The 11,758-nt window shown below is 34.8% G+C and overlaps 3 protein-coding genes across 3 annotated transcripts; all 3 read right to left on the reverse strand.

The window, feature by feature from the left end:
* Nucleotides 1-325: 325 nt before the first annotated feature.
* LOC131347270 (L-selectin-like) lies at nucleotides 326-2,696 on the reverse strand. Its single transcript, XM_058381253.1, has 4 exons — nucleotides 2,310-2,696; nucleotides 2,075-2,182; nucleotides 1,742-1,987; nucleotides 326-340 (listed from the first exon to the last, which is right to left on the reverse strand). Exons 1-4 carry the CDS (start codon nucleotides 2,694-2,696, stop codon nucleotides 326-328), a joined length of 756 nt encoding a protein of 251 aa, XP_058237236.1.
* A 4,563-nt stretch (nucleotides 2,697-7,259) lies between these two features.
* Nucleotides 7,260-8,222, reverse strand: LOC131346682 (lithostathine-1-alpha-like). The gene is made up of 2 exons (XM_058380253.1): nucleotides 7,847-8,222; nucleotides 7,260-7,773 (listed from the first exon to the last, which is right to left on the reverse strand). The coding sequence occupies exons 1-2, from the start codon at nucleotides 8,220-8,222 to the stop codon at nucleotides 7,760-7,762; spliced, it is 390 nt and encodes a 129-aa protein (XP_058236236.1). The 3' UTR covers nucleotides 7,260-7,759.
* A 25-nt stretch (nucleotides 8,223-8,247) lies between these two features.
* LOC131346674 (macrophage mannose receptor 1-like) lies at nucleotides 8,248-11,508 on the reverse strand. Its single transcript, XM_058380246.1, has 4 exons — nucleotides 11,375-11,508; nucleotides 10,929-10,967; nucleotides 8,869-9,258; nucleotides 8,248-8,735 (listed from the first exon to the last, which is right to left on the reverse strand). Exons 2-4 carry the CDS (start codon nucleotides 10,963-10,965, stop codon nucleotides 8,248-8,250), a joined length of 915 nt encoding a protein of 304 aa, XP_058236229.1. The 5' UTR covers nucleotides 10,966-10,967; nucleotides 11,375-11,508.
* Between the last annotated feature and the right edge of the window lie 250 nt (nucleotides 11,509-11,758).

Genomic DNA, 11,758 nt, shown 5'->3' on the forward strand with positions numbered 1-11,758 from the left:
AATGTATCCCTTTTTTCTTAGTTTTTCATTTTTGTCATGTTTTTTACTTGTTTAGTTGCAGTTAAGTATATTACTAATAAAGAATTAACTGAATTATATTTTATTTTTATTTTATTTATTTTCAATTTTAATTTTAATTTAGTTTTCTTTTGTTTTCAACAAGGTTTGAGTCCAAAATCAGCAGTTCATTTTATTTTATTTTATTTTATTAGAAACGGTCTAGCACACAACAACAAAAAAAAAAAACATAGCTAGCATGAGTTCCTGTAAACCACCAGCATTAAACACAAAAACACCATTTGGTGGAGATAGCTGCTGTATCAGGTCACAGTCTCTCCTCCTTTTGAAAAGAGAAAAGAAAAAAAATAACATGAGCTCTATGAAAGAAAAAGAAAAGAATCAAACTTTATTTGGAATCTGCCCGAGTGACTGAACTTTTGCACACTGTCTCCGAACAAATGCATAATGATGCTATGACTAGAGATTACTCATGAGATGAGCTGTGAAGAATGAACACAGGAGTGTAAAGAGAGGAGGAGACCTGGAGGCTTTTAGTGGACAAAAAACAGTGTGAAGACATCTTTAACAGCCCCATTGATGGAGAAATTGTTGGGACTGTTTGCTAATTCTAACGAGCTCAGATGGATGCATGAAGGTGTGGGAGGGAGCAAAAGAGAGCAAAAGATATTTTGATTTCTGAAATGAGGCAATTATTCTTGTTCAAAACAGGAGCCAATGAATTTGAAAATGACCCGCTGGTTGTTTGGGATCACAAGTGACAAATACTTTGTTAAAGTTCAGAAATAAACAGATCTAAACAGCACTTTAAAATTTCAGTTGTTGCTTCAGCTAAGCTTCTGTTCACTTTTTTCTTAATTATTATTATTTTTCTTTGTGTGTGTGTGTGTGTGTGTGTGTGTGTGTGTAAATTCAGGGAAGACTTCATAAGTAATTGTGGTAACTCTAAAAGATACATTTTTGTTTGTGTATTTTTTTTTTTTTCAGAACAGACTTGACACTAAACACAACCTTCAATCACCTTTATTAACATAAAAACCAAGTATAATAGCTAACAAACTCAGGACATATGTTCACATCAGTCCCTCCAGGGAAAATTACTACAAGATTAAGCAAGCTCTGATCAAAGTTCTCTTCCATTCACATGCTTATACATGAGTACAGCTATCATAGAAAGTAGTTAAATATGTGTCTTCCCTAGTATGAGTTTAAAAGAAGAATCCAGTGCTTGCAATTTTGCTAATTCAAGTAGTTTTCCACCCAAAAGAAAATCACACACACACAAAAAAAAACCCTCCTGGAGAGACTCATTCATGGTCCAAGGTTTACAGTGTTACATGATCTGTTGAAGGTAGTAAAATAGTTAACTGTATAATTATGAAAAAAAGGAAAATATATATATATTTAAATATTTTATATTACTTACATAGTTAAATTTTCTGAACATGATATTTAAAACAATTTAGAAACATCTGAATAAAAAAAAGGATACACTATGGTATAAAAATATACATAAAAAAAAAGAGGACAACAAATGAGATAGTATTATACTGTAGATCAGCTGATGCTGGATACAGATGTTGGACAGCTAGTCACAGCTAAGACAGCTAGTCTTCAGTCTTCATGTTTAATAAAACAAATCTTTAAAGACAAAGAAACAATTTATATTGCAATATCAGAAAAGTGCATTAAAACACATGCATGCAAAAACACTGTGACTAACCATCATAGGTAGAGCAGATGAAGTTGAGCTTGTGGCTCCCATGCAGCTCGATCCACTTCTGCTCTCCTCCAGACCTCCTCTGCTTCTCTTCTCATGGCTGCAGTCTTCATTCCAGGTCCCATTTCCGTGTGCCCAGTCCTCATAGCAGATCATTGATCCAGAAACCCAGAACCAGACACGCTGGACACAGTCGTGACACAGACCGAGCCACACATGTTCAGTGGAGGCATTTTGAGCCATTTCCTTCTAAATTATTAACAAATTAAAAAATAAATCTAAATCATTTAACTCACTCTTATGGCAGATGAACGGGAGTTTTTCTGTGCAGTCCACATCACTCCAGTAACGTTTCTCAGACTCAGACACTGCACAACAGTTCAAACCTCCACTGGGTTTGTCAGAGCTCCAGTACCTGAATGAGGAGTTACTCTGATCTGACCACTTCCACAAAAAGAAAAGAAAATCACAAAAATAGATAATATGATTTGATCCTCCATACATTTTTCATTACTGTAACGTTAAAAAGAGTTTTTACTGTTTATTAACATCTATTACCTTCATAACATACAAAAGGATTTAACTTCTCACAGTCTTTATCATTCCACAAGCCATTGTAGTGCATCTCAACACAGTACTCGATCCCCCCATCGTTGTCTGGCTGACCACTCCTCCAGTTCCTGTAAGTGTCTCCGTCTCTGTAGAAAGTTTGGTCTGCCAGAGACCACTGCCATTTCCCAGGTCCCTCTCTCTGTAGACCAATCCAAGCTTTCTTTGCATTTTCCTTCATCAGTGTGTGATTCAGCTTCTTCATCTCTCCCATGTTGTTGATGGTTGCCAGATCAGTGAAATTCACTCTGCAGTAAGTCTGAGCTTCACTCCGAGTTTTATTCTTATTTACAAAGTGATAGCGGTGAGAAATATATGCTCCTATACCACACACTACTGTGAAAAACATGAAAGAGTAACTTGTTATTACATGGTGCTATGATAAGGTTTTAAATTGTCATCTCTTACTTGTGATTTAGTGCCAGATAAAGACTGGCAGAGAACCCTGTCTCCCAAAACACTCAGCAGTCTACAGACACGGCACTACGCTACTCAGAATCTTTCTAAACGTGACCATTGAGATATTTTTTATATTCAGAACTTATAGCAATGAAAATGATTGAACCAATTCAGTTATATTATAGTGTACAGAGCTCATGTTCAAAATGACATCAGAAAATAAAAAAATTGCTCATTGTATGTTCAGTGATATTGGGGCGTTCCATATCATGTACACTTTCATATAATAAATGGTCAAATGTATACATTTCAATAACAATTGGAAAAAACTCATAACAGTAAGTCATATCATAATATAAGCAAATCATAATACCTGTAGTATCTTGCCATAATGGTCTTCTTTTTTTTTTTTGCTTTAATGAAAATAGTGCAGGTGACAAAAAGGTTCTAAATCATTTTTTTAATAGAATAACAGGTTAACCATTCACATTATTATGGGCTCATGCTTTCAAAGTTGTGAAATATGCTGGGTAAACATTCCACCAGAAAATATTGTAAACGTTAATGTTATCTCAAGCAAATTATTTAATTCTTCAGTCCTTTGCTATGTAAACAGTGACTTTTTTTTAAAAAAAAAAGCGACTTCCTAAATAAGATATTTATTTTGCACCTGGTGCAGATATTTAAACATTTTGAATATTTGTGCAAATATTTTGGGAGGAAATATTTTGAGGAATCAGAAAGAAAAAGTAGCATGTAATATTAAAACCTATTTTTATGATACAACATTAACCATTTAGCTAGAAAGAGGGTGGGGCCAGCAGGAGAGCATGGTAAGGTTTATGCACCTATTGTTAATAGCTCTAATGATGTGCCCTCTCACACAGTGAAATCAGTTGGAGATAAATGGAGGGAGTTTTTTACACCCACTTTTAAGCTGCTCTATACTTTAGCATGGACAGCTTCATTTATCTATGCAAAAATAACCACAGATTTCAAACAGAAAAAAAAATCTTGTCCAAAATAGCTTCAAACTTAAACTAATTCATGCATTTGCATCAAAATAAAGGCCCAAATCATTTATGAACACAAATTCACAGACTTGATCTTACTGATTCTTTCAAACAACACCCACTAACACACACACAATTCTTGTGTACACACTGACCTGACAAGAGCAGGGTCACTGACATGAGGCAAAACATATTTGTAAAAAACAATGTCAAAAAACATTTCCAACATTACACCTTATGTATTAACAATCAGACTCTTTCTGTGTCTTTCTTTCTATGTTCTGGTATCAGTTATATTACTGTAGTAAACAGTTATTCATTCACCAGCTTCTCTCTCTCTCTCTCTCTCTCTCTCTCTCTCTCTCTCTCTCTCTTTCTCTAAAAATGACCAAGTATCTGAAAAGAATAAAATCCTCTGTACTCCTCAAACCCTCAATGACTGGTACAAAACATAGACAACTAAGATGTCTTTTATGCATTTCTTTGTGCAAGCTGATACTATAGAAACAATAATGCATTAGAACAAGTGTGTTAATATAAACCTATTGACTGTTTTAGAGCCAGAAATATTACCCAAGCCATGCAACTATACAAAAATAACATACACTTTCTGACCAATCAAATTTGAGAAGCCAACCATACTGTGGTACATTTAGATGTATATCTAAATATCTTTATGTACATGACTAAAAAGATATCCATACCTAATGTATGCCATGTACTCCACATAGGGTGTGTGTTGTGAGTGTGCGTCTGTTCTTCACCTCAGCTTGTGCACCCGAACCTAACAAACCTCTCTTATTACAGTATCACTGTCCTCTTTTAACCCCTCATTTTACTTTGCCTTTAGCATCAGAGCTGCTGGCTACTTTGCATGAGCCTCCATACACTATATATGAAATGTGGAAACATTGAAGGGGAGTGTTGTGGTGGGTAAATACTAATGCACTAATATGTACTGGTGATGTGTGTGTCTCTTTTATTGATCCTCTCAGCAGTTTGCATATTGCCCTAGAAACAGATATTATCTCAGTATCAGCTGTTTATTAGAGTTTTGCTGTTGCAGTGAAACTGTGTTTTTATTGCCAGAAAATAAAATGTGACCAAATGAAAGGGGATTTTTTTTCATCTGGAACATATTTAAATAATGGACAGATATGCCTGTGTGAGATGATCATGTTTACAGAGTAGATGCTGCATGTTTTTCAAATAAATTTGGACAAACCAAATATAGACAAACAGAAAGAGTTAATTTCTAAATCAAAAAGATTGATAAACTCTGGATTCAAAATGTGAAATCCGGTGTCCCTGGTTTGATCCTGAGCTCAGGGTTAGTAAAAAAAAAAAAGTGTCCAACCTGATTAGCTGAAATATTCAGTTACAGATCATTAGAGTAGTGGCTTCAAAAAAAAACATGACTAGCTGAGCAAATTTAAACTCATGTTTGTAATGAATATGTTAGGGATTTTTAAAAACATTTTTAGCAAGTGATGCAGATGGAGAAAGGTAGTAAGTGCTATTGTATAATATTGTGCAGTAGGCAAAGGTTTAAGTAAAAAAAACGGGCAAGAAGATTCGATCACCAGAAAGTACAAACTGATTGGCAAACAAATCAGATAAACACAATCAAAACACTAAAACCGAGCAAACAGTACAGTGTAAGTTTCTTTCCAGGTCCTGATTCAGATTCTTCGTGCCTGGCCATGACATTGAGGGTGGCAGCTGGTGGTCAGTCTCAGATTGAGCCCTAGGCTTTCACAAGACGCTCTTCAGACGCAGGAAGTGAAATTAACCCCTCAGTCAGGCACAATGTAATCTGGGACACCATAGTTCATGAACACATGGTTGAACAACGTCCTGCCAATTTCAATTCAATTCAATTCAGTTTTATTTGTATAGCGCTTTTAACAAAGAGCATTGTCAAGTGTTGCATTTATAATTTTGTTCATTGTATATATATATATATATATATATATATATATATATATATATATATATATATATATATATATATATATATATATATATATATATATATATTAGGGCTGTCAGTCGATCAAAAATTTTAATCTAATTAATTACATGATGTGACGATTAATTAATCTAATTAATCGCATTTAATCAAACATGAACATTGGCTGAGGAATTGCCCCCAGAATGATCATTTAAAGTCATTACTGTGTTAGACGAACATTAAATAGACATTACAACAAATACTTTTTTATATTATTTATTAATGAACAACAGCCTATCACTTAGACTACAACATATTTAGCTTGAGCTAATCTTTCCTCTTTTGATTTTTTTTCGGTGTCAAACAGCTGATTTATTTTCGAAAGTACTGTAGTTCTTGACTATTCGAAATGCATCCATTAATCTTGTCTTCCACTATATTAACAGGCCTACAGTCCACAGAAATCCATTTAGCTATCATATTTGCAAGTTTTTCCGATGTAGACTTGCTAATTTTGTCGCGACTAGCCTCAGGCAGTGTGGTTTGGTGGAGCGTGTTGATTGTAGCAGCCGGGGTTGTGCTAACTGCAGAGCTCGCTAAAACATGCTTTGAGTTCATATGGTATTTCAGGCTAGAACTGCTTTGATGCTATGCAAATTCCTTACTGCAGACCATGCAGACGACTTTGGTTTGATCAGTAGATCTTTGTTATGGTTTTGCATCACTACAGCTTACAGTGCTAAGATGATGTACAGGTCTGGCGCGGGGCGGGACAGGGTGCGTTAACTGCATTTAAGTATTTTAATCACATTATTTTTTCATTACTAATTAATTAAGTTAACGCATTAAACTGACAGCCCTAATATATATATATATATCTTTTTCCCTAGTCTAGACAGACAGGACAAACAATCAACACAAACATACACAGACTGCTTCCTGAAGTCAATGAAGCTGGAATAATATAACATAGATACGTTATGGTCTTGCTGGCATGCTCCGCTTTGCCATATCACCCACTCGAGCCGATAAATCTACATGATTTCACACAGAGCTTCAGACACAGCTTCCACATAGAAGCGTTCCCATAGCTTCAGCCATGATGCAGCATTGAATTCCCTTGAAAGCGAATCCAGAAGTGGACTGCGGTGAGGGTTCCCTCTGTTGGCTTGGAGGGGGATGTGCAGGTATTGATGTACCCATAGGGTTATTCTTCTTCACAATTTCCACACTTGGAGAGTAAAAAAATTAACCAGTCAAAATTATGAAAAATTTTATTTACTAAAAGTGGTTGTAGTTCAAAAAATCAAGTTATACACACATCATGTTTGTGTGTATGTTTATAAAGTGGAACACAAAACACAGAACACATACTTAAAATTTATTTTATTTGATAGAAAACTTAACTGACAGCAGTCATTGCAGTTCATATTCTCACATATTAAAGAAGCAAGTGCCCAGAAATCTCAGGTATAGAAACCTTCAACATGTAATTATGCAGATATCCTAATAATAAACTCAGTAATCTACATGAAAAAGGCAAACAATTGAGAACAAAATGAAATTAAATAAAAACAATAAAAAAATAATAATAAATGATAAAATAATAAATAATAAAAAAAATAATACATTTTCACATCACTGTTCACACTGTTCTAAACTTCCTGCATAGGTGTAAATAAGCTGTGTATAGTAAAGTTCTCAATTCTGAGAAAGATTTTTTAAAAACAATTAAATGTGCAAACCAAACACACTGTAGTATAAACTTCAGGTAAATAGATTCCACCCTAATTACCCACAAACCATCTATTAATAAGAAAAGTGAATTTAATATAGGTAACATAATACAGATCATGCTGTATGGAGAGAGTGGAGTTTACTGAATATATAAAAAAAAAACCTGAACATTAAAAATATGAGAAATATCTGCATTAAGAGGATACAATAATAATAATAATGTGTAGAAGAGTTTAAATGAGATAGCAGTGTAGAGCAGCTGATGCTGGATACAGATGTTGGACCACAGCTTGTCTTCAGTCTTCATGTTTAATAAAACAAATCTTCAAAGACAAAGAAATTGCAATATCAAAAAAGCACATTAAAACACATCTGTCCAAAAACACTGTGACTAACCATCATAGGTAGAGCAGATGAAGTTGAGCTTGTCGCTCTCATGCAGCTCGATCCACTTCTGCTCTCCTCCAGACTGCACTGCTCCACTTCTGTTCTCATGGCTGCAGTCTTCATTCCAGGTCCCATTCCCCGGGGCCCAGTCCTCATAGCAGACCATTGATCCAAAAACCCAGAACCAGACACGCTGGACGCAGTCGTGACGCAGGCCGAGCCACACATGTTCAGTGGAGGCGTCTTGAGCCACTTCCTTCACCCAGAGCTGCATCTCCTCAGTGCGCACTGAGACCAGGTCATGATGATGGTTCCTGCAGTATCTCAAAGCTTCCCACCAGGTCAGATTCTCCTTAATAAGGATCAGAAATTCTGAAAAAGGCATTATTCACTCAAAGCTAAAGTGAACATTACAAAAGTTTCAGTTTACCCAAAGATCCATTTGTGAAGTGCATTGTATACTGATTATGACAATACAAAATAGCACCAGCAATTATAAAGAAATTAAAAACCAAACATTCTGTTGAAACACCATAATGTAACTCACTCTCATGGCAGATGAACGGGAGTTTTTCTGTGCAGTTCACATCACTCCAGTAACGTTTCTCAGACTCAGACACTGCAGAACAGTTCAAACCTCCACTGGGTTTGTTAGAGCTCCAGTATCTGAATGAGGAGTTACTCTGATCTGACCACTTCCAGGAGTCATTAAACAGACCAATCCAAACCCCTGAATATGTGGGGATTGAACTATTAATCACTCTCCAGATCTCCTCATTCTCAGTTTGGTTCCTCACACTGACCAGGTCAGTGTGTTTCTCTCTGCAGTAGATCTGAGCATCACCCCAGCTCATTTTCTCATTAATCAATACGTATTTAGTAGTGTTTGTGTTCTTTTCTAAAAAAAAAAAATGCATCATGAATAGCTGGTTTTTGGCTAAATTATATTTTTTGTCTTTTCTGCCAACAAAAGACTTCCACCTGTACTGTAATGTTAGTAAGTTTTTACTTTTTGTATTAACATTTATTACCTTCATAACATACAAAAGGATTCTTTCTTGAACACGTGTTATCATTCCAAGATTTACTGCTCAGATAAAACTCCCCACAGTACTCAGTTCCCCTATAGTTGTTTGGTTCTCCTCTAAACCATATTTTGTAATTGTCTCCATCTCTGTAGAAAGTTTCATCTGCCAGTGACCAGTGCCATTTCCAAGGTCCCTCTCTCTGTAGACCAATCCAAGCTGTCTTTGCATTTTCCGTCATTAGTGTGTAATTCAGCTTCTTCATCTCTCCCATGTTGTTAATGGTTGCCAGATCAGTGTATTTCTTTCTGCAGTAAGTCTGAGCTTCACTCCAGGTTTTATTCTTATTCACAAAGTGATAGTGATGAGGAATATATGCTCCTATACCACATAGTACTATGAAATAAATGAGAAGAGACTTGTTTTTTTGTGCTGTGAGTTATAACGTTCCATGTCATATACACTTTGATATAATAAATGCTCTAATGTATACATTTCAATAATTTTGGGAGAAAGTTTATAACAGTAAGTAGTGAAATGGCATTTAGGAGAAAACTGAAAAAAAGATTCTAAGCAAGTCATAATACCTGTATTGTCTTGCCTTAGTAATAAAGTTATTATTATTATCATTTATTTATTTATTTATTTATTTATTTATTTATTTATTTATTTATTTATTTATTTATTTATTGCATTAATTAGAATAGCGCAAGTGAGAGAAAGATTTAAAATTTTAAATCCTTGAATAACAGACCAACCATTCACATTATTATGGACTTATGCTTTCAAGCTTGGGAAATGAAAAAAGTACATTTTCACCAGAAAATATTGTAAACTTAACTATAACCTCAAGCAAATTGTTTCATTCTTGGGTACTTTGCTATTTAAATGAAGTGACTTATTATAAAGACTATTTTTTTCACGTGGTAAATATTGTAATATTTTAAAACATTTTGTGAGCCTTTCTAATATTCTGTGGAATCAGAAACAGGAACTAAATCATGTCATGTAAAACCCATTTATTTTAATACAACATAAATGAAATAACTAGAAAGTAATTGTGGAAGTGGACGTGCATTCAAGCAGAGGTTTGTGAATGGAGGGCAGAGCCAACATAGGGCACGGTACCACGGTTGCTAAAAAGTAATTGTCGAAGCGGAGCATGTGAGTGTGTTTGAGCATATGTCTGATTATGTTGGATGAGTTTAACCGAAAATAAAGTTTCAGGTTGAGAAGTGTGATCTCGTCTGCCTCCAGCATCCACATTTCCACACCTGGTCAGAGTTTTTACAGTGATGATGTTCAACTCCACGTCCACCTCAATGTTCAAACTCCAGTTTTTATGGGTTGAGTTTCTTATGCAATTCTTTATTTTGTTGTGTAATCAGATTACCTTTTATAGTTACTTCAAATAAAAGTACTTAAGTATCACTTAAGTATCACTATTTTTTATTTCATTAAAATGATTGCTGTCTGGTTTATGTAGATTTATATGAAATATTAATGAGGTGCATATTAAGTATATTAAGGATGTAATCAAATTATTTAGAATGAACACAAAATATCTTCTAAACAGATACAAATACAGATACCAGTAGGAGATGCATTTTATATATTTTCTTCCAATTAATTCATTTTAGAAAGCTTCCCCAAGACTAGACTTCACAATTGGGATCCCACAGAACATAACAAGGTTTGTTGAGCTCAGAGTGAATGTCATGTTCCTGTTAGAATAAACAAATAGTAAGCATCCACAAAACTGTGGTGTAAAAGTAGGACCTGGCCTTTAAAACTGATTCAGAAAAATACAGTCTGATCTCTGTGTTTGTGAAAAGACAGAATTTCAGGAATTTCACTGGTGCTGCATCAGCAGATTTTTACATCTGCTTTTAAGCTGCTCAATACTTTGACAACTTCATTTATCTACACAAAAATAACTGCAGATTATGAACAGAAACAAATTCTCCAATATAGCTTCAAACTGAACCTGAAGAGTAAATTTATGCACTGGCATCAATGTAAAGACAATGCAAACACACACACATGATTCTTGAGTACTCACTGACCTGAGAAGAGCAGTGTCACTGAAATGAGGCAAACCATATCTGCAGAAAAACAATGTAAAACATTTATTACTGAGGTAAATAGTTATTCATTCACAAACTTCTCTCTCTCTCTCTCTCTCTCTCTCTCTCTCTGTCTCTCTTTAAAAAATGACCAAGAATCTGAAAAGAATAAAATCACTATGGAATCACTATGATTGTTACAAAACACAGAAAACTAAGATGTCTTTCGAGTTTTTTTTTTACTATAGAAACAATAATGCATTAGAACGATTGTGTTAACATAAACCTATTGACTGTTACAGCCGAAAATACTACCTGAGCTGTGCAGATATACAAACATTATGTATGCTTTCTGACCAATCAAATTTGAGAAGCCAGCCATGCTGTAGTACATTTAGACATATAGCTAAATATTTATCTATACATGAATAAAAAGATGTCCGTACCTCATATGTCATGTACTCCACGCAGAGTGTGTTTTGTTTGTGTGCGTCTGTTACCTCACCTTGTGCACCTGAACCTAACAAATGAAACGTGGAAACATTGAAGGGGAGTGTTGTGGGGATAAATACTAATGCACTAATAAACACTGTATTATGTACTGGTGATGTGTATGTCTCTTTTATTGATCCTCTCAGCACTTTTGCATATTGGCCTAGAAACAGATGTTATCTCATAATCAGATGTTTATCAGAACTGTTGCACTGACACTGTCGCTATTTTCAGGAAATAAAAAGTGACCAATTCAAAGGGGATTTTTTTTCATGTGGAGGATATTTGAATAATGGACAGATATGTCTGTGTGAGATGTTCATGTTTACACATTGGAG

The sequence above is a fragment of the Hemibagrus wyckioides genome, linkage group LG26, assembly GCF_019097595.1.
Source record: "Hemibagrus wyckioides isolate EC202008001 linkage group LG26, SWU_Hwy_1.0, whole genome shotgun sequence".
Classification (NCBI taxonomy): domain Eukaryota; kingdom Metazoa; phylum Chordata; class Actinopteri; order Siluriformes; family Bagridae; genus Hemibagrus; species Hemibagrus wyckioides.

What these genes read in the sequence shown, in the direction of transcription:
- LOC131347270 (XM_058381253.1), bottom strand. Translation starts at nt 2,696, where the DNA reads ATGTTTTTCACAGTAGTGTGTGGTATAGGAGCATATATTTCTCACCGC. An exon ending in GTGAGAAGTTAAATCCTTTT is followed by an intron (nt 2,183 to 2,309) that starts GTATGTTATGAA and finishes TTTTTGTGGAAG; the next exon opens with TGGTCAGATCAGAGTAACTC. An exon ending in AGAAACGTTACTGGAGTGAT is followed by an intron (nt 1,988 to 2,074) that starts GTGGACTGCACA and finishes TTAATAATTTAG; the next exon opens with AAGGAAATGGCTCAAAATGC.
- LOC131346674 (XM_058380246.1), bottom strand. Translation starts at nt 10,965, where the DNA reads ATGGTTTGCCTCATTTCAGTGACACTGCTCTTCTCAG. An exon ending in AGTGACACTGCTCTTCTCAG is followed by an intron (nt 9,259 to 10,928) that starts GTCAGTGAGTAC and finishes TTTATTTCATAG; the next exon opens with TACTATGTGGTATAGGAGCA. An exon ending in TCCTTTTGTATGTTATGAAG is followed by an intron (nt 8,736 to 8,868) that starts GTAATAAATGTT and finishes TTTTTTTTTTAG; the next exon opens with AAAAGAACACAAACACTACT.
- LOC131346682 (XM_058380253.1), bottom strand. Translation starts at nt 8,222, where the DNA reads ATGCCTTTTTCAGAATTTCTGATCCTTATTAAGGAGAATCTGACCTGG.